At 43.6% G+C, this 23,309-nt stretch overlaps 1 protein-coding gene across 1 annotated transcript in view; it reads right to left on the bottom strand.

Moving 5' to 3' along the window:
- Positions 1-23,309, bottom strand: part of LOC119449836 (putative thiamine transporter SLC35F3) — a 213,644-nt gene that overhangs the window by 134,578 nt on the left and 55,757 nt on the right. Inside the window, exons 2-3 of the mRNA XM_037713102.2 lie at positions 12,596-14,432; positions 9,055-9,248 (exon numbers count right to left, since the gene is read on the bottom strand). Of these exons, the coding sequence (XP_037569030.1) occupies positions 9,055-9,248; positions 12,596-12,795 (394 nt within the window). The 5' untranslated portion in view covers positions 12,796-14,432. The remainder of the gene's footprint in view (positions 1-9,054; positions 9,249-12,595; positions 14,433-23,309) is intronic.

Here is a 23,309-nt window from a genome sequence, read left to right as displayed (position 1 = left end):
TGGATGATTAAGTATCTGTCGGCATCCACGTGACTTTTTCTACTTCATGGCCATTGTTAGTAATGACAGTGCATTTCTGTACCTTCTATACTGTCTACTGTTCTAGGAACTTCGAACCAAACCACAGCAGCTATCGCTAGATAACATGTCATGCAGTACAGTGTTGTGAAGAGCATTGCGCAATACAACGCGCCCACCGCAATACCCAAGCAACCACCTACCGCCGGTTCTCCTGCCGCATGTCTTCTGACGTCACACTACTGCACGCTGCTCCTCCTTACCGCTCCGACACTCTGATTAGCTGGACAGTTTGCTCCGCCGATTACATGCCTCCCTAGAACGCTGAAGGCAGCTTTTCATCTAAAAAATATGATCGCATTAATGTCCTTGCTAGGATATATATCATTTGCGCTGATGCGAAGATCGGCCCTCGCACGCTTTTAATTACATTATGCCACCGCGATCGGCCTGTGTTCCAAGGGCCGAGGACCGCTTTAGATCTGTATAATAACGATGGTGATCATTTATTGGCATCCTCTTTGACACGGTGTGGTGACAAATAGTGACGTAGCCTGCTTGAGTTAATCAGGCATGCTATACATGCTTTTCATTCTAGAATTTCTCTATACATATTCATTTTTATCTTCCTCAAAACGTGTCTATCTATCTAGACTTCTCTATCATCTCTATCTAATCAGCGGTGTCCAAACCGCACCCTCCAGCGACAACCCTTTCCGAATATCAGAAGCCAATCTCGAAGGCTAGGCTTTTATGTACTGCAGGCACCGGAAGTGATCGCAGGAGACGAATATACGTCATGTTTGCCATCTTTTGGACATCAACTGTGCTATCGGATTAATTTGTGTGTGCTTAGCCCAGTGCGAACTCACGGGCTCTATAAGACAGAGACTGGTTCGCTCTGGAAACAGTGTACGTAAGCGGCGCTTAGCAAGTGAAAGCTGCAACACACACACACGCGCGCGCGCATACAAAACAAAGATAATTTAAACAATTAACAACTAAAACAGGGAACACATGCAGGTTACGTAAGTGTTTACAACCTCGATTGCAGCCTTCATTAAAAATACTCGCTGCGCCACACAATGTCCTTCGTGTCAGAACGAGGAAACGGCGGGGAAACGAACTCCGCACGTGCGAATATACCGAAGGACACAAAGCCAAATATTGCGAGCACGAAAAACAACACAGGCCGTCCTCATAGCAGGAAAAAAAAAACTCGTTCTTTCCTTCTTGATGAGCACATGCCTACACGCATGCGCATTCCTGCACTTGCGTGCGAGCGTGCGTTTTTGCGAGCGTGTGTGAATGTCTGTGTCCGTCGTGCGAGTACAGTGCGAGCGTGCGCGCTCGCATTTACATTCGGAAACGCTTTCGTCCCGTCGCCGGCAGCTGCTGTACATCGGAGAATGTTCTTCCGTTTTCGCCCGTTCGGCGCCCCGGTACATTTTCCTCACGTCGTTGCTCTCCAGAGACGTGGACGAGCTTCGAGGCAATTCTCGCGCATATAGGCAGCACCTCGGGGGCCCTTTTTTGCCAGGCAATCGCGGGAACCCGGGCCGATCGATGGAAGTGAAATTCATGAAGACCATATACGAAAGGCGTCCCTTGGATACTTGTACAAAGAGGAGGGAAAAGAAAGGGAAAGGAAAAGCAGCATAACGCTTGCAACCATTTCAAGGTTGCATGAAAAGAAAGGCGTTTCCATTGAGTAGAGAAAAGGGAAGTCATTTGCGAGGAAATCTTTCACTCAAATGCACTATATCGAAAGTGATTTCAATTCACTTCTGTTTGCGCCATCCTTTGTCCCATTTCTGCTTCAATCATTGCTTCCTCCAATATCGGCGTATTTTATGCTTTGGTTGTGTCCCTTCGCCTTACTTTTTTACAAGCCTTCCTTCGTTGTGTATTCTATTTGCTCTCATTCTTCCCTTTAATTTTTCTTCTTATTTCTTTCTATAGAGCACTAGCGATGGTCGTATAAGGAGACAGCGACTTTATATAGAAAGCCTCTATTCCTATGAGCCGAAAACAGATTCCCAATTGCTTCCCGGACCGCTAACAGCGAGTCGCTTTTGCGTCGTTTCAGAATCACTGGGGAATTGACGAATGAACTTTAGTTTCAGCGTTAGTTTTTTTTCGGTCTTTAATCACACAGAAGCCAATCAAGCCGCGCGCCAAGCGCACCGGTTTCCTTCTACAGCCTGTGAAAAAGGCTGTCACGGAAGCGTGAAGTAAACACAGTCAAACATAACTTGAAAAGCTCACAGCAGACGTTGATGTTCTTATTGCAGTTGCCGTATTACGTGGTACTGGAAACTCAATTAGAGCCACGAGTGCCGCTGGCGGTGCGGCCACGCTTTATCGTCTGACGTGTCAAGGTGATGTTGGTATACCTTCCCGAGAATAATTACGATAAAACGTCGCTCTACTGGATAACTCTTTGTGCGCACAAATATAAATCCTTGCTGGACAAATTAAGTTATCCGCTTCTTACTCCTGAGGGAATGAGGAGCACGCCAGATGAAAACAAAAGAAGCGGGAGGCAATAAAATAATGCGGAGTATGTTTCCTTCATGTCTCCTGCTGTGTTTTCCTTGGGTGCCATACTTTTTTCTTTCTTAGGAATGATATCCCACTTCCCCCGAGCTTCAAGCTTCGTTTATGGCTCATAAAAAAGATAGTTAGCCTGCAATAAAAAGTGTTTTTACTGTAAACTGAGAAATCTCCCCCCCCCCCCTTCCGTTTTAAGATAACAGAAACAGAAGAGAACCGAAAGTGAGCATCTTATGTACAGCACTTTTGTCACAGCACTGTGCCGACTCAAAGTTTGCCTAGGCCCGCGCAGATATCCCAGATCAAGATAATTTAAGGCAATGTACAGATTATATAACTGATCATCTTAAAAGCTAGCGTACTTTGCCTGCTTGAATATTTCCTTTTAGCTACACGCACAACCTATAGAGACACCAGTAAACGATATTTTAATAAGGATGCAAGGCTTCGAATGCGTAGAAATATAAACGTAACTGTGCGTGTTTATACACGTTTGGTGCAAGTTTGGTCTGGTTCTTGTGCTATTGCGACAGTACTATGGTGAGCTATTGTGTTCTTCCTTTTTTGTCCACGTTGTTTCCAGCCCTGCGGTATCTGTTACAATGACATGGTGTCAAGGTCGAATGTCAGCACTTGTCGAGTTCATTGCTTGTGCTGCGCATCTTGCGTACCTTCCTGGCATCATGCGCAGAACTTTCTATATTCGCGCTTGTTGAGTGCATTCAATGTTTCTCGATGGACTTCGTATTTTCATTTGCTTTCCCGTGTGACGAAGAGTACACTCTTAGCACGGTAACGTTTATGGTAACCTATAATTGCAAGTAACGTATAACATAAAGGTTACTCGGTGACTAAAAAAACTTGATCTTTGTGTTTTCGTGAATTTCCGTCGCGGCTAGAGGTTACATGTGACGAAGCGTATATTTTAAAGGTTACTGCAACGCCAAATGTCTTGTAACCTTTAAATTGTAACTTCTAAAGGAGTTGCCATTCGTGGCTTAGGGGACCTACTGTATGGATTGGAAGTTTACTTATTATTGTGTCGTATTGCTATCCTGATGTGGTGTTTTTAGCCGGGACTAAGCTATACGATATGTTGTGCGCCCGAGGGAATGAGGCTGGTTGGACTAGATTAATATTTTATTGATACCAGTAGGGTTCTTCGGTTTCGCAATGTAAAACAAAATTAAATCTTGCACGAGCGTATGCTCAAGAGAGACAGCAGCAATTCATTCGTCACTGATCTCTTCTGCATACGTGCCATTATAATCTAAAAGGAAGCCACAGAAACAGTGAACATACACCGGAGAATATTGCGGCGAACGATGTTGTGGCATGAATTATCACTACACGTTTCAATGTGATGGAAAGCCCCCCGCTACCGATACAGGCATTTTAAGCTGTGGTATAAAACATAGACTTGTGTGCCTGCACAAAACCTAAAAGCAGATGCATTATGGTGATTGAATATATATTTGTACCCAATATTCTTTTTTTTTTCCTTTGTGCATCAATGCACCTTATATTCCCGTTTGTTTTATATTCTCCTGGAACGCGACACCCACTAACAGCGGGCGCACACTGAAGCCGCACGTGGGCGCACGCTAGAGTAGTCTAAAAGCTCGACGACCGACAGAATCAAAGCTTCGAGCAGGCCGAATAACTAAACTGCAGGGCGAGAAAGATGCTTCGTAATCAGACTTACTTGTACGCTGCAACTGAATGTTTTGCCACCACGCTTTCTTTTTCTTCTTTTCTCTCTTTTTTTGTATTTTGATGTATAAGAGGGAGTGGTTCCTAAATTACAGCAAATGTTGGGTTCATTAGAGAACGCCAGACACGCACCAATTTTGCCCGCTCACTAACACGCGAGAAAGACGCCCCTACATTCACATGACAGCAGGCGACAGCCGCTCCAGTGAGGTCTCGTAGAGAGATGAACGTGCGCTCACGGTGGGAGGCCACAATGGCGGCCGGCCAAATGAGCAGGGAGAAAACATACAAATACAAACGAAAAGCAACATCCTGAAACATTAGAATATTAGCATCTTGATATATATGATCCTGTGATACTTTGACGGAACTGTAGTTTGATTATTATATTTAGTTGCGCTAGATGCGGGGCATAATCAAACGCGCTTCAGCTTCAGCCACACATGAGCGCCGTCATATCTCCTCTGCATTGCGCAGCTCTCGCGATGCATACCGGGAAGAGTATGGCCGGTGGTGTCGTTTTAAAACGGTCGTGTAAGGCTTTGTTTCATCGCTTTACCCACGTTTTTACGCTCTCCGATTTGGTGGCGTGCGCTTACCAAGCGTATTGTGTGTCTGAGTTACTCGTGACGAGTGGTACAGTTACCAAAAGGACTCCTAAAGGCTAGCGCACCGCTGAAAAGAAGCCGTGACGCCGGACGTGGAGCACGGACATGCTTGGCGTGCTGCGTGGCCGCTGCGACGAGACGCATTGCCGATGGCCAATGGTAAAGGTTCTTCGCTTACCTGAGAGTGGTGAGCATCGTTTGTGTTGTGACTGCTGTAATGAATGCCGAAGACAGCAATAAATGTGACCTAGGTAAGCAATGCTTCCTGTTCAACTATCTATTTGCTGGTGTGTGTGTCGTATATTTCAGCGTCAATTCTTGCTCATGCTCGCACTGTTCAGTTTTATTTAAGTGAACTACTTGCTTGCTTCATAAACACTGTTGTTTTAATATTTTTTATCACTATCAGTCACCGTGTTGGTTATTCTTAAATCTCAAGTTTATGTTGCACTTTTGTGCGGACGCACAACATTGACCTCATGCACGGAACTGGTGTTTTGTGCTGATATTCAGTTTGTAATCACTTGATATTGTATTTTGACTGTTAAACTGTCACATTATTGCAGTGTTGTTTTTTCTACTTGTACTGGAGGGGAGTACGAACTGACTTGAGAATTCATTTTCGTTCAGTTTTGTAATCTTTACTTTTTATTCTTACCAACATTTCCTAGACAGAAGAGTATATTCACCTTAGGCGTGTTTAATTATTTGTTCTGTGGTAGTTTTTCATCTGTTTGTGGTTTATTTATGTCTCTTTCATTACATGTTAATAGCTGTTGTTCGCAGGGCGACGCTAACACATAACTATGAGATTGTAAGATTATTTTTCTGTCGTTGTAGGCTCCACTACACAGCAAGGAGATCTGAAAATCAGCAACTGACATACTAACATCAAAGAGACATGATTGTGCTCGAAACAGGGATGAGATCGGCCTCCTCGTGGAAGTCTAAAACTTATATGTATTTGTATTTGAACATATTGTACACGAACCTTCAACATTTCTCCTTTTCTTTTTTTGCCCTATTCCTCGTGATGCTGTAGAAATTTGTGATGCCAGGCAGCGCTGTACTCAGAGGTTTTTTCATTACTGCTTCATGGCCGTGGAGAAGAAAACAGACCAAGGAAAAATGTAATTTTGCTTGTGAAGGGAGAACTTTTGAGTTACCTTGTTTTGTATATGCAAATAAAGTAAACATGACATTTTCACTAAACGTTTTGTGTCAGCTTTTCTTCTCACAGCTGCTACTCACATCATTTTCAGAATGTGGGTGCTGCCGTGTCATACCGATATATTTTTTTCGATACAAGAAATGTTGCATGCAGAAATGCGTATTCATTCTGAATTGTGCCGCCTTTTCAGATGTGCCTTCCACTCGCGCAATATATAATTATTAGAAATCTCATTATCATGTGATGACGACATGATACTTATTGAAAAAAAAAACTTTTAACGTGGTCCGCAGCAAAGAAAAATGTGGGGGACGAACCTTTATATAATGCATTCAGCAGTATACAAAAGCAACATACTGTGTATTTCATAAATTATTTTTTGCCTTGCACATTTAATCCAACATTACCAATTATGTGCCACCTTATTTCAAAACGTACAACTGTCTTGATGCATTGTGCATTCTATACTAATTCCTGCAAGCTGCCTTGTGTAAATGAGCTGCGCCGTAAAATAGCAAGGTGGCAAAGGTTTATACGTTGTTAACCAGTCTGTCCATGAATATTAAAAAAAAGATAATTTGAGACGAAATGTTGATTTCTGCTGAACAAGTTTTATAATCGCAACAGAATTTCAATAATAATCATTAGTACGAATGGCGCCAATGTTTGACTGATTAGCATGTAAATAAACAATCGTCGTTAACGGCAGAGCTGGTCAATCAGCACGCCATATCCGGTTGCTGGAAGCATTCTGCCACAGAATAGTCTCAAAAACACATACTGTGAACATGCCATAAAATGCATTGCTGTTCCAGTTCAGATATTTACAGAATTTTGCAGCAAACATGCCATAAAATGCATTGCTGTTCCAACTGAGATATTTTCAGAATTTTGCTGCAGGTTGTGCAGAAAGAATAACTGAAACAGCAACGCACTTCATTGCAGATTCAATTTCTCGAAATTGGTGCCAGGCACAATTATGGCAAATTGGTACGCTTTCAGTACTAGCTGCCTTAAATATGCAATTACATGCCCCCAAAGAAATGAAAAAGCTAATTAGTAAAATTTTCTTCCCAAATGGTGAGTATCGCGCAAATGCTGTCTGTCGCCATTATGAAGTTTTCACAGCAATAAAATGTCATTTTGTCTTAAAACCTGAATATTTTTTGGTTTTAGACAATGAGTCATGTCTAAGAAATTAGGGAATAACCCCTGCGGCCATATTTAGGAACCTTTTTTTCTGTAATCTTTCGTATAGGCATCCAGTCTTGCACGTTTTCACCCGCACGTCCTTCTGCGCACGCAGATGAATTTTGTGCATTGCTCCTTCAGCCATCCATTGAACTTCACTGCAGGGCACTAGCGTAACTCACTGAGCAGCTACAGAAAAAGTGTATTTCGGAAGATCAGCCGAATTTCAACAACTTTTCGTTAGCTACGTCGAAAGGATACCTTTTTCCGATGACATAAGCTTTTACCGCGCTTAGTCGTAAATTGCCTGCTGAGTTATAGCAGTGATTTAACCTTGACCAAAGCGCAAATATAACGCAGCAGAGAAGTTATGACTAAGTGCCTTAAATGCCTATATTTTCAGAAGAGTGCATCCTCCTGACGTTGGTAACCAAACGTTGTGGAAATTCGGCCTATCATTTGAAGGAGAATTTTTATGAAGTTCTGTTCAGTGAGTTACACTAGTGCATTGCGTTGAAGTTTGGTGGTTGGCCGAAGAATCAATGTCCTGAATTCATGTACATGCGCAGAAGAACGCACGTGCGAAGCCTTGCAAGACTATGCCTATACGAAAGGTTACATACAAAAAGGCTACGCGTACCTATACTAAAGGTTACTATATAGTAACTTTTAGTATAGGTACACGTAGCCTTTTATTTTATAGGTTACACGTTGGTGAGAGTGTACCCTTAAATAAAGGTTACTTAAATAAAGGTTACTATGTAACTTTTTTTTTATAGGTGCACAAATTTGTGAGAATATACCCCTTTAGTAAACGTTACCGTGCTAAGAGTGTATACGGGGCCACTTAAAGGCGGCCACAATTTCACGTGAAATCATACAGTTAAATAAGACGGTAAGGCACAGAAAATAATCATAAGTGCGTCGCGGTTGGCTATCTTCTGCCAGAGGATTGTGCAAAGGCCCAAAATGATAAAAGACTATAAATCAAAAGACAGCCATTGCCCACACAACGCACACACACTGGCATTCGCCACAGGCTCATAGACGGTCGCCAAATCCCGGGCGTACGTGGTTTTCAGGAAGCGCGCTATAGCGCTCATTACGCGCCGTAATTAGAGATATCAAATCAAATCTTTCTTTCAACATTACATATGCGCACATTATGTTGGGGACACGTGCCATAAAGCAACTAATTCGCTTGACGGGGACCGTTGCCCCCTTATCAATTGCAACGATCACAGCATGCGAATGCAGAAGTGTATATGATATGGAACAACATATGTTAAATATTCATGTATATGAGTTATACGATGATACATGACGCATACAAGCATTCGTTCACATGCATACGTTTGAACAAATTCATTGTCAAGCAAAGCTAATGAGATCAATGAAAAACAAACGATAAAGTGTTAGTCCATTTTTTTTTTCTGCACGCATTTGCCAGTCTATTACCGTATGCACGGTTGACCTTGTAAATTTAGAAAGTGTGAAATCTCAAGCGACGAATTTTGCTTCTGTAATTTGTCCTGGTACGTGGCATGTACCGAGACTTATCTGTGCAGGTTGGGTAAGCCATATCACGACGAGTTGAACTGCCTAATGTATATAAAAAAGTGTTATTGTTTCTATATAACTTTTACCGAAGTGAGGCTTCTCTTCTAGCACTTGTTCTCGTTCTTTGTTGTTATCTCCGTCTAATCTACCCAACTTCGCACGTTGTTGCGAGATAATTGAGAACGCTAGAGAAGGAAGCGAGGGGAAGGGGAGAGGTAAGGTGGGTTTCGCGCTTACCTGAAATTCCCAGGCAGAGATCGATGCTGCTTCCGGTGCCCGACTGGTCCTGGACCACGGAGTTCTCGCGCGACCTCATCGGAAAGACCTGCACCCGCGGCGAGTTCGAGCCGGAGCCAGTAGCACTGTACACGCCGTTCACCTTGGTATCCCCTGACGTCGTCGAGTCGACACGCACAGGTAGGAGAGAGTCTCTGTGGAAGAGGAACGGCCTCGCGTGAGAAGCTGACACATCGTCCGGTTTCGCCGCCCCGACAAACTGGGCACATTCCACTTTTTCAACTATCGGTGCGTGTCGTTTTCGTCTGTGCGGCTGATCAAAAGTACAAGAAACATTTGCAGGTAGTGACGGTTATTGCTTGTTTTCCTTTCCAGGCTGTGAAATAGAACGGTTCGAATTACAAATTATTGGACGGCGCTTTATTTTGCACTTCAACTTAAACTATTTTTAAATACCTTTTCTTTTTCTCTGTTTCTCTCTTGAACTGCAGATAGGCTCCAAGTACCAAATTCACAAAACGTTCTTAGGTAAACACTTTTCGTAAGAGCAGCTGTCAGCCGATTGTGATGTCAGAGAGAGATACAGAGAGAGAGAAAAAGAAACAGAGTAGAGGAAAGGCAGGGAGATTAACTATACGCACGTCCGGTTTGCTACCTTGCACTGGGGAAGAGGGGATATAGGGATGACAAACAAAAGATAGAGAGAGCCCAGCGGAAATATCATTAGCAAATGCGGCCGGTCATTGGATAATAACGTTTAACAAATGTTTTGGATAGTTGGCCACAATCTACAAGCTTTTCTTTTGTAAGTTCTCTTAGCGATTGCAAGGCGTCTTGGATTGCTGTACTGTTCAATAACAAGATTGGTAAGGTGTTTATCCTTGCGAATACTGAACCGATTTTTTTTTTTTGGTAGGCTGCTCTGTGCCACTTGCCGGAAGCCTTTGCTGTAATAGTATGTGCAATGACACGATTTACCGGCGTCTGTTCTTCAAACGGCTCTAGCGCACGATCTGGGCGTGCATTGTAAAACAGTTCGTACACTATAGAACATTTTATAAGAACAGGTGTCGGCTCATTTTCACAGAGCTCATTTTTCACAGTGAATAACAGCTTTGTGTATGAGTCCGTATTTACAAAAAAAAATGTTCATAAGCTAGAACTGATGTTAGAGCAGTTACCAGGACATTGGTGGTGTTGGACATATTATTAAACGAGGCAGCCGGCCATTGGTAAAGAGCGCTTACGGAACGAAAATCATTGTGCATTAGCGCTATGTTCTACAAGCCCCACTGGCTGAATTAACAAAACTATTCATTCGAAGGAGCTGAGGCCGAATTCACAGAAATCCCTTAATCTAGCACGAATGGCTCAAACGCCCAATCTGCAAAACAAACCTTAGCTGGCGAATTTCATAAACGCAGAAGCAGAGGGCCATCAGCGAGTCCCTGGATTGAGAGTCTTGACTGCTTCACTTGCGTGGACCAGCATCACGGCTCTTTTTCTTCCTCTCTAAAAACAATTACCGGCCATTCGCAGTAGCAAACCTATAATTAGCAAGTAGGTAGGCCAATGACAAACAGGTCTTATGAACGAAAAGATACGTGAATTTGGCGTTCGGGCTCATTATTTAGTGATTCTAAGTTCCCATCTAGGTTCAAACTATCACTTTAAAGTGACCTAAGGTCTTTCTTTTTTCTCGTGTCTTCTTGCCCTCTGCTTAACAACCTTTCTAGTTAACACGTCACTACAATTTGTGCATTTCCCAACCCACATGAGCGTCTGACGCACACCCGTCGGCTTGAACGAAAAGATCAAAACACGAAGCTAATGAAACACTTTAAACTTAACCTTCAATAAAGTTCTATAGCGCCGACATCTATAACTAAATTCTAAATTATGTGCTGCAGACCTATTGTTCCAACGTATTTCATGCGCCTTAGCAAAATTCTTTTGACATTTTCCTTAACCATCAGTTTACCGCACGTGTTCGTATAGAGACAGAGAGCATAACTTTTCGGTTAATTTCATTCTTCGCGCTCTATAGATGCCTGGAGTGCACTAAGGATATTCTAAACGACTACGCTTGTGCCAGTAATTACTGAGTTTTGCATGAGAGGTGCAAAATTCAGTAATCATGTCCCTATCGGTAATCACAGTCAATTTTCTGATTAGTTTCAACCCTTCGCGGGCTTTAGCCGCTTCAGTCCGTCATGGAGGTTGAATTACACGTGACAATATTGTAGCTCCTACGGGAACATGGAATTCCTTAGGGAAAAAAAGAAGAAACCCAAATAGCAAGACGCAGCATTGCTAAATATAGCTAGCTGAATGCTGCTTTGGTTGCAGCCGTCTACCATTTAGCGCATTTGCCATGACGGAAGGAGAGCTCTACAAAACTACAGCCTTAAAGAAGCGTGCTTCTGGGCACTACAGGATGTGTTCCCAGGTCTCGCTGAAAGCAGTAGATTGGCATCGGAAATGAGGAAGCGGACGTTACTCCCTTCATATAGGTTTCTGCGCGAAATAGGAGCGGATGCTTAGAATATACACAGAAACGCATGACATGTGCTGGTTCCATCGATACGTGTTTTAGAAACACTGTTTTCTAAGCGTCCTTCTGCAAACTTAACGAAGCTTTCCATTCGTAAGAACTGATTTTGACTGGCCAGGAATATTTATCAATAGTATGTTCCCTACTATAGATTAGAGGGCGTGTGTTCGTAAGAACACGCGCCCTCCAATCTTTAGATAGGGATTGTACGAATTATTTTCCTTCGATTCTTTATTCGTTTCTTATCATCCGTCCCATCACGTGGCCGACCCAGGGCTAGCGGTATCGCGGCTTCGTTGCGGATCTATGACGCAGGCCAGAAAGAATAAAAATGAAAATACCCTTCCAAAGAACATAACCCTGGCATACGGGCCCTCGGCCCGTACTCACAAAAAAAAAAAGAAAAAGAAAAGTTCTTACGGTTGAACTGTTCACGAGGGCAGATGCCAGCAGGCCGTGACGTTAGACAAAATACTGCCTGCTGGACCAATACCACCTACATAGCACAAGGCCTACGCACTCCGATCCATGACGACATGCTATACCAGGCCCGACTGCCATAGAATCTAATGGGGATGCTCCCGCGTAAGCAACAGTGATTTTGACGTCACCGCTTTCGTCACGCCAGCCTTGGCAATGGAAATTTCGGGCCAGGTAGCATGACGTCATAGATCGGAGTGCGTAGGCCTGTGCTATCTAGGGGGTGTTGGTTGGACCCAGTTGCACCTCCTGTAGTGCCCGGTTAGCGAATGTGGTCAGCCACTGGCAAACAGCACTGACGAATGAAACGCTTTGCGAACACGGCCGCTTGTTTTCTTCACTCTCAATGCACAGCGCGTACGAGCCAGCCAGCTTAGATAAAAATCACCTTACCCCAATTTGCGTACTGTCTCATTCATCTAACAGCTAAAATATCTTGAAGTGCCGGTAGATTAGGGTGGCGTGGCGTAGCGATTCTAACGGAAGGCACGCTCTTCGCACACGTACCTGTGCACGGACTGGCGACCCTTGGATAGCGTGGGTGTGGTGGCTGTGGTGGGCGTTGTGGCCGGGCTGGCATCCACGGTGAACGGGTCAGTGTCCAGCGTGATGACCACGGCCGGCGGCGGAAGCTGTGTCTTCGGCTTGGACATGGCTCGGAATGCTGCCGCCAGGTTTGAACGGGAACTTTCGTCGCCTAAACCCATCGTCTTCGAGGCCTCTCCTCCACCAGCTGATTTGGCCCGATGTGTCCGTTCACGTTAACGTCCCACGCGGATGTTTACAACCGATTTCACTGTCACCTTCCACTGGCCATTAAAATCGCCACGTGGCTAGTTTGATTGAACGGGGGTGGTAAACAGTAAGTTTATACTTATTTTCTGTCCTTTCAACAGTTTCTTTTTTTCGTCCGTCACCGCAGTCCAAGCGTTTTTGTATACTGTAGACCCGGTCACCTGGATGGTCTAAGTGTGCTGGCCAGAAATTAGAGTCTTAGGAAGACTGTCCAGAAGCAGGTGTGACATTTCTCTTTTTCTACACTGACATCATGTTCAATATGAAGTCAATAACGATAGATAGCGGCTCCTCGGTCATATATCTGCAAATACTTCTCCTTAGCGATAACTATTTTTCTTTGAGTTCCGTAGCTTCTTGATGTGCCTATTGATAAGGCTGCTTCCACCTGCTCAAAATATAGCCACTAAGTTTAATTTTTTTGTACGCTAAGTCTTTTATTGTACATAGTTACTTTATTTACAGATGGGCTTCGTCTATTATAACTGAGCTATCAGTAATTAGCTCTAGGTATTTCATAAGTATTTCACACTCTCTTTCTTTTCCTTACGACGTCTAAAAACTTGATATACGCAGGTACGTTTATCTCTACACATATCGAGCTCTTTGAGTCGTCTGCTTTTAAGCCTTGAACTTAGCGCTTCGAAATTAAGCTTAGAAACCAATGCAATTGCTTTTTTTACCTTTTTAAGAGTATGCTTGAAACATCCTGTTTAATACTTGAGCGCGCACTGCCTAATCAGCCTCTTTCAGTAAATTGACCCACTTATCGATTCATTTATTAGTTACATTAAGTGAACTTTGAGATTATTGCACTATAAAATTTTCTACTGAGTATGTCTTTTCAAAGCATAGCCTTAGTTGTGCAAAACTAGAAAACGATAAGATGATAGCTACCTAGCTGACTCCTTTTGGCTGTATAGGGCTTCACTAACTTCTGGCTGTCCTTCGATAAGGTACAGTTGTATCAAAATATTATGGCAAACGCTTTAGCGAATAAGAAAACAAGATCTCTGATGTTTTTTCAGACCTTTCAACACAATGTTGTTGGACCGCGATTCCTCGTAGCTGCAGCGTCGAGAAGGGAACACGTTATGGAGAACTTATTATTTGGCCTTGTCCCCTGTTACCGTCTATTCCTACAGCGGACACTTTTAAAGAGTATCGTACGCCTTTTTGTAATATCTTAAAGCCTGTGCGAAATGCGACGGAGCAAGTCTGCTTAAAGTTACAGCCCTTTTTCCGAGTGCTGTGTATAATATGTGGTAAATATAAGCTGTATCAGTGTGGCGTTAATTATTTATTGTACTCTTCGGTCCCCTTGAACTTTAGTCCTAGCTCATATTTATCTCTAGTTTGAAGATCACTGCGATATGCAACACTTGGCTACAAGTATTAATCAGTAGCTTAGCAGCGTTGCTGATGCAAATGCAGTCCCTCTACTGAGGGTCCATTCAGCGATTAAATCCCCTTACGAGGACACTTTCGCTTCTTTGGGATATGTCTCTGCTATCGAGCTCGGGATGCGATGCTTGCGTCTTGGACTAGCCTGTAAAAGCAAAAAAGAAAGGCAGGGGAACAGAGAGAAGAGAAATCAGTCATCAGCGCGGTATCTCCTTCTAGTTTATCTGTCGTTCCGGGAAACTGAGTAGCCTACAATAACAAGGAGAGATACGAAGTACGACGTGTAGCCATGAAGTACGTTATGTGTTGTCGTACTTTATGTCTGTCCTCGTCCCATCAGCACTATATGCTCAGTTTTCCTCTCATCAGCGACCACGGAAACATATTAATCAAAAGGCTGCTTGCCTGAATAAATAAGCATGGTACACATTCTGTCAACGCACGCAAGCGTGATAGATCGCCTTTACATCTGGGGGTTCCGTTATGAACCACGTGGTATTTGCTAAACATGCATATTCTCGCCCTCGTTATGACATTCGTTCTCATATTCGTTCGTGTTAGTATCGCGATACATCCACACCACCTCGCCACTTAAAGTCTCTCGGTCACCCATGGCTCGTTATTAACGCTAGCAGTCATTGCAAAGCGTCAAGCGTGTATTTTCGCCTGTCTCTCACAGAGAGATCTCTAGCCGTGACCACGGTAGCAGTACCGCACGTTCAAAAAAATGGCTCAACAGAGTCATTGCGTCGCGCCAGACTGAATCAATCTACATGCAAGGCAAAAAGAGAAGCAGCAGCTGGCGAAATGAATAAACAATAACGCGACTAGACAGTCCAGCTGGTGCCATCCCGTTTCTTCATATGTTATTCATGCCAAGTGCGCCGTCTGTGTCATGATTCAGACGGGCGACATCGAAGGATCAAACGTGTTCCATCTGCGAACGAGAACTGCATAGTGGAAAAGGACAAAACGTTAGTTAGAGCGGCTGATTACTGTAAGCTGTCGAGACGTGCGTTATCGATTACCACTGGCAGGCGCTTTTCTGGTTAGGTTAGGTTTGGCGAGCTTAACTTGGCCCCAGCGTTTTTTACGCTTTATATTCCGTGTATTTCATTTGTCACGTCGCGTTTAAGTATATAGGGTGTCTCAGCTATTATGTATCGTGTTTCTAAAAAAAGGAGGGCTATTCTGCGCCAAATAACCAAGTGCATATTGTAGAGCAGCCGCCAGTAATATTTTGTTGATGTCATTCAATTTATTAATTAACTACAATTAGCTATTTTTATTATTTCTCTCAATGGTGGGCTGTTAATGTAGAATTTGCAGAAAATTTAAAGAAACTTGAAACTGGCATGTTTTCGGCCAGGTACTTTATGCTAGTTTATCTTTTTTCCGGCTGATAAAGAAAGCCCGCGAAAAATTAGTATCCCGTGACTATCGTCCGCCCGCATGGAAAAGCAGCACCCTACCGGAGAAATAAAGGGGTAAAAGGTAACTGGTTCAACACATGCCAGCTTTAAATTTCTTTCAATTTCCTACACATTCTTCATGACAGCATGACATTCAGAGCAGTAATTAAAAATAGCTAATTGCAATTAATTATTAATTGAATGACATCAACCAAATTTACTTGTGGCTACTCTACTCGACTGTAAACAATATGCACTTGGTTATGCTCGCGTACAGTTGCCCGTCTTCTTTAAAAACGCTATGCATGTTAGCTGGTACGGCCTTATATCTGATTCCATAGTTTGGATGTATGGGACAACATTAGGATGCAAAAGCAGATTTGAAAATTTTAGTATTTAGTTATGTGTGTCACTATTGCTAGTAGTACCTGTTCCCGTATCGGTAACCTGTATCAGTATCAGTAGAATCAGTATTCGAATAACCTGAAGGCAGTGATGGGCCTTCAATAAGAGATAGGGAGAGTAAGGGGAGAGCTGCCCTAACTTAATATCGGGCAGTTATTGAGATATGTACAAACATTTGATCCCAAAGATATTGATATGTGTACAAACAGTGTATGATGGCAAATACAGGCAGGCGTAAATGCAACCGCCACCTTTGCGAAAGCACCGTGTACTTTCCATGGTTGAGATGACCGATGTGGGAGATGAATGGAATAAATTGCAAAATGCTTGCTTAAATCGAACAAATGAATTGTTCACTGCATGGTTAGCAATTCCGCGATACGGTGCCGCCTTATCTCGTCTACCATCGGGCGCACACTGTTGCTGGGGGCCCGGTCTCCATGTCGGCGGCTGGGTTTTTCTCTCCGTTCAGTAGACCGTTGACTTGCGCCACGGGTAAGAGTGCAATGCCGAGCAAACCCTTCGGACGGTGCCCTTGTCTGTACACTACACTTCGCCGTCCACATTGTTATCGTCTTGCGTGCCGCAGTCCAATATTATTATTAGAAGAACCGTACCTGTATATACTGTGCCGAGGAGGGCATATGTAGCCTTGAAAAATACAAGTCCACTTGTCGAAACGTTGGCTCCTGCTTTCATCCTGTTCTCGTTTTGCTCACAGTCCAATATTGACACTCGATAATTACGTCACTCATGCAGGACTGCACGATGATAAGCATACAGGGCTCGTGCTGAAAACATTCACTGACGCCTAGATGTATTCTATTCCGATGGTAAATTGCGTGTAGCTCCGAAGGTTACGCGAAGCCAGGCATCTCTGTTACGCAAGGATTCTTGGAGTTGATTCCACACACCGCTATGCGCCCGCTTAATCGGCCCTGCATGAATGGGAACACTGTCAAACGCCCGAAACGCTGGAACGCATATTGTGCGGAGAGACAGACGCTTGGCCGTTTCCTAGCCAGTGTCGGCAGGCACCCACTGTCGATGGGCACTGTTCTTGGCACATCGCTTCGTACTACAACTGCGTGTCAGACAATCAAAGGGTTCTTGGACTTCTTCCACTCGCCCCGGTCCCGCTACCACGGATGGGACTGGACGAGGATCTTTAGTATGGCCGTTGTGTAATGCGTCCACTCACTCCCTTATCACTATCCCTCACCATTCTTTCACTCCACTTCCCTCTTCCCCAGTGCAGAGTGGCAGGCTATAGAGCACACCAGCTAAGACCGACTTTGCTGTGTTTGCGGAAAATAAAATGTCTCTCTCACTAACACTCGGACTGCCCTCGTCAGTCTACTCGGCAATAGCAGCAACGGAACCCATAGTTTCGGTTTCGAGTCCGCAATTTTCCCAAGGTCGCTGTTATTGGACTGGTGGTCAAACAAAAATTTATTTGTAATATGTTCGGCAGCAAAATTTGAGCCGTTGACCGACATAGACGGAAGTAACGAGCGCACTATAATTGCCCTGTCATCGACGTAATGCTGAAGTCAGTGTTATGAGCGTGGTGGAATATGCGTGACGCAGTTCGGGCGAGAAGATGTGAATGAAAGTTGCTTGTAGTAAAAAATAAATTTATTGAGCATTCGTAGCTTTTTCACGTCAATGTGTCCATGAGAGGCGGAATGCGCAATTCAGCGAGAATCATCGCAAATTCAAAAGGCGTGAATCATTTGTGACTACGGTGGCGTACTTAATTCTGCTAGTCGCTGCTCAATGCTGCTAGTCTACCGAACTTAGCAGACGATTACACAGTATTTGCTGATCTCCATACCAGTCTTACAAAAAAAAAACACATAAGCAGCTTAATGACTGTATCCAGCAACACCACACACCACATGGGTTTCTCATCCAGCTCTGATGTAGACGTTTATAGCTATAGACATCGTAGCTGCCGCAAATGTGTTTTTTAATTAAAGATGAAACACCGCACTGTGATTTCCCAATTTTCTCTTTCTTCATGGTTGCTTCTTCTTTTTACCTTCATAGACGCAGTGCAACTTAAATAAATGCCGCAGCCGAGTAACGAACTACTAGTTTCTCTCCACCGCAAACATTTCTTAACAGAACAGGATAGAACATCAGGACACGAAGGCGAGATCAAATGAAGACGAGTTCGGCCCCTGGACTTGCGAGAAGTAAAGTCGCACGTCATAATGCACTCACAGAGGCATTCCTAGGTCAACGCATGCAGAGGCACTTTCTGCGCCTTGGGAACACTCTGAGCGGAGAGCTTCGACATTCGAGCATTTGTTTCTCAGGGAACGGGAGACAGTGCCTCGTTTCGTGTTCGTGTCACACAAAGGTCTGTTTCGCGACCCCTTTCCTCAGTTTGCTCTCTTTCTCCATGTGTGAGTGTGTTCGACCATTGCATTACAGGCATCGTTGCAACGAAGACGAAGAAGCACCGCCCGCGAATCGCGATCGATTGACCTCGTCAATCGATTCCCATTCTCTGTGTTCCTCTGACCAGGCGTGGGTACATGCCTCTTCGAGGGGCAGTGCCTGGCATAAAACGCGTCGCAGTCGAGGTGCACGGGCGTACAAAGGCAACCCTGATCTCCCGATCGGTGTACGTCGACGTGCACCGATTGAGAGAGGCCGACTGCCTCTCTTCCCTCCTTAATAGACGCTTGACACGTTGGTCGCGCGCCGGCGCGCAGCGTGGATCGAAGTGCCGACCATCTATTATTAGCCCTTCATTCCTTTCCCACCTCCGCATGTCCCCCTCTTTGTTTTGTGTCTGTGAGTCCCTCTCCCTCGGCTTGGAAGACAAGTGGTCGCGCTTGATGTCACATGACGTGCGCGCGTCTGTTTTCCCTTGTGGCGAGGTAGTTCCTTGTTGTAGCAGGAAGCACGCGTATAGGCTTTGCTTCGCTAAGTCGTCTCCTAATGCGATCAACGAAGACAACCTGGAGATGTCACCGACAGCACGACCGTTCAACATCGCTGCAGTTTATCATCGTCACCCTCACGCTCGATCGCCTTTTATTTAATTTCTTTTTCGCCATCCCGTCCAGGATTGCTTCACGTCTGCGAGCAGTACCACGCTAGAGTCGTGGGGTTATTATATATATATATATATATATATATATATATATATATATATATATATATATATATAATTTTGCGCTAAAGCTATTCGTAAGAGCCGATGCCAGCCGATACTGTCGCTGGACATGTTATTAGCGAAGGTGGCTTGCTGATGACGAAGAGACCTTACGAGAAAAAAAAGGAGCTTTGTGAGTTCAGCTTGTAGGGCCGAATTCACAACTCTTTTAGTTTTTACGTTTGTTCCATTTTCTGTCGCCTCAACTATCCCGCCGGAAGAGAGAACTGAAATCCATCTAACATTTCCGGCATGATCTGGCAATGGTTCTCAGATCCAGTCATTTGAAACGCCATGTGTGCTCTTCTAAGACACGCCATGGCATTTGTGACTTTACTGCACAAACGACAGCCAAGTAAAATGACGCTTGTAACTAAAATAATATGGCCATGTGTAGGGATTCAATTTTCTTTTATTAACCTTTGAGGGCCCAAATGAAGATGTTGGCAAATGTTGTGTAGCCAGCTCCATCACAAAAATTAAATTGTTTATTGATTAAAGGATGATGACATGAGGTGATATGAGAGCGTTATAGCAAGAAAGTTTGTTGAAAATGTGAAATAAAAGCACTAAAAGCCGCTACGTTTTCATTTTATTAAACTGACGTTTTATATGTCGACAATTAGCATGATTTTAAAACCGAACTTTCTTTGCATATACGTTCCCGGGTTTCGCGTGGCTGCCTGGCTTCTGGGTGCTATTGGGTCGGTTGCTATCTCGGCAGATATATATACTTGTGGATATATGCACGTATATGCGATGGCTTTATGAAACTTTCAGCAAAGTGCCTTGTACAACTCTTGTACGCTAACCGAGTATGCACGACAATAATTACGTGAATTATTATAACTTATTACATAAAAACCTGAACATATAATGTCGACCAACAGGCATCCCTAAAGCCACCAATCTCTTAATGGATTGGTAAATTATATTTAACGGATTCTTAGACGATTTAATTTATTTTCTTGTATTTAGACAGTCAACATGTGCCATTGGGTGTGCTCCAGTTCTGGGCCAATTCTCCAGAACAGACACTACGATTCCTATATAAAACGTACATTTCATGTAGGCTCCCAGATATCTCTAAAGCACACCGATTTGTTAATAGAATGGTGAACTATGTTTCGCGGATTCCTTGATTTACTTTATTATGTTTATTTAGCCATTCCGAATGTGTCACTGCAAGTGCGCCGGTTCTTGGCCAATCCTCCAGAATGGATTATGTCCCACTCTGACACAAGAGGTATAGAATCCCTAATTGTTGCTTGATTTAGGTGTCGTACTTTTCTGTGTCATACACCTGTCATCACGACTCTTCTCGCGACAGGCGTCATACATCGCTTTCGTCATTGTCACGTCATTGCGTATACGTCTCACACGGTGCATCCGCCTGAATTGGAGTTGGTGTTTCGGCATAGCTCGCGAACGATGTAGCGCATAGACATAAAAAAATTACATGACAATAAAGTTATGACCTTTCTTGTGGATAAACAAACATATTCCATGTGATTGTTCGTTCGCATAGAATGCAAGTAAACAAAATTGTACGCATCGTCGTTAGTAGTAGAGTATATTTAATTAACCGCATTACTGAATCTTCGCTCCACATAAATTCCAAAATGTGCGTTAGATCTGCATAAGTCCTTCTTTTTTTAGTATATTGTGTCATTTCTTTCCTAATTTAATGCATTTCTTCAAAGCTGCTACAAAGGGTTTCGATAAAGGCTACGTGGCCGCGGTTTCAGCGAAACTTATTGAAAACACTATGAGTATGAGAACTGAAATCCAATGGTTTCCTGCGCATATGGGAGAAGTGGACGAGACCCGGGCTAACGTCCATGAGGTTACTCATGACTTGGCACGAAGACTTGCTAGCCGTCACAGTCACAACCGAGCCATCCACCACCAGGTCGGGGAATTTAGAGATCGTTTATTAACGTATAACGAGATTACTAAACAGTACTATCTAGGACGCAGACAATTTCCATTGCCACATTCAAAGCTGAACAGGGCTCAGGCAGTTTCAATGAGACTATTACAAACAGGAACTTATCCCACGCCGTACCACCTTGATAAAATGTATCCAGAAAGAGAGGTCAAGAAAGATTGTCATGCGTGTAATGGCATCATTGGGATCAGACACATGCTCGCGGGATGCCCTGCGACTCTCACCAACCCTGAAGAAGAATGGCTCCATTGGAAGAAGATGCTAGAGAGTTCATCTTTTCAAGATCAGCTACGGGCTAATCGCAGAAATTGCAGAACATGTCGATTATTTTTCTTTTTTTTTCATATGCGCGGAGATTATTCAGGGTCACAAGTAAAGCAAAATTTGTCGAAGATGGGCTAATATCGTTTTTGATTCATCTTCGTTTCAATAAAACCGCCGCGACGTACCTCGGCAGGGGAGGCCGATTTCTCCTGTATGTAAAGATCCCGGAGAGACGACCACGTGAAAAATGAAAACACAAAGCGAAAATGAATACATGCCAGTGTGACAGGAAATGTTCTGTCGCTCTCTATCTCCCGCTGCTGATCGATTGCTAACCTTTCCAAAACAGTTGGCGCCAGACGCGAACTCGCATGTTTTTCATATCTGAAACGGGTCGCATTAGAAACACCGATGCGCACATGAGTTGCGCCTGGTGTAAGCTCTGATCAGAAGTAACCTGCGTGGACGTGAACGTTGGCAATTCACATGTGCTTCATCCGCTCAAAGGTTCTCGGTGAAGCAGTCAAGCATCAGAGGCTGCCTAATAGAAAACAAGGCATGCATGTGACTATCAAGCAATAAAATGATTTTAGACAGTCTGATGGCTCTTATGGACTTGCTGTAGACCACCTAATTATAATTATATGTATGTAGGAGATTTTGGCATAACTTGTGACGCCGGTAACTCCTCGCTTAGTCAAACTGTAGTTAATAATTAAGTTAGACGCCTTAAACAAGCAAGCAAGCAAGCAAACGAATGAATGAATTAACGAACAAACGAACAAAGCATAAAACAACAGATTTAAGATAAAAGGCATGCGCTGTCTGTGTTTAGTTTCATTACATTTGTTTCTGGGTTGCCATTCTCAAAATTCTTAGGAATAATTTTGTCAAGAATGTAAGACCTGGTATGAGCAACTTTAGTGATAGAATGATGTGACAATATAACCCGCATATACCGCATGTCATAGCATGGCATGGCATGTACATATGTCTAAATAGTTAGGGAACCTCTCGGCGACGGCGACGATGATGGCAGAAAAAGAAATGTAAATAAAAGTCGAATGCGTGAAATTTGAGGGGAGCAAGTAGTACGTCACGACAAACATGTATAGCACAGCAAATAATCACAGCAAGTTCAAGGAGGAGTCTATAGGAAGGCAAAGTGTTCCATAAATGGACTCTATGGGAGAATTTGGAGATTGTAGCCCATTTTTTCTTCCTATTGACTCGCCTTTTTGACCAAGTAAATGCATTACACAATCTATACGAAAGGTTGCTAACAAGTATTCTTTAATTGTTTGTTTATTCGAGTTCACTTCCAAACCGCGTTTTTTTTTTTTTTTTTTTTGGTCCTGTTGCATTTTTACAAAGATTGCTGACGTATTCGTCAAGTCATAACTTGACGAGCTCTCTATTGAAGCCACGACACACTTCAAAGAGGGATCATTTGTGTAGTGGCGTGAACGCCAGAGCAAGTCTTGATTGAACAGTGGGTCTTGGCAGCATTACATTATTTTTTTTACCTGCATCTTCCTACGGATTGGCTTGGCGAAGAAAGTTAGTCATGTGTTAAAAAGCTTCGTAATAGCTACAGCAGGACGCTCAGTATGGTGAAGAACGCTATGACGGCCAAAGGAGCGGTCCTACAGTAAAACAAACTACTAAAATTAGGCCCCGTGAACCAAATCTCAGCTTCACTTGCATGAGCGGGTGGCGCCCAGTGAGCATGTTACACAGCGCTGCCGCCGTACGGTTGTTGAGCCCTATTGCAATGAAAAGGGTCCGGGCTTTGTTGTGTGAGGCATGTGCAACGCG

This window comes from Dermacentor silvarum, chromosome 4 (genome assembly GCF_013339745.2).
Source record: "Dermacentor silvarum isolate Dsil-2018 chromosome 4, BIME_Dsil_1.4, whole genome shotgun sequence".
NCBI lineage: Eukaryota > Metazoa > Arthropoda > Arachnida > Ixodida > Ixodidae > Dermacentor > Dermacentor silvarum.
The sequence above is the reverse complement of the archived record's forward strand: the minus strand, read 5'-3'. Positions and strand labels throughout refer to the sequence as shown.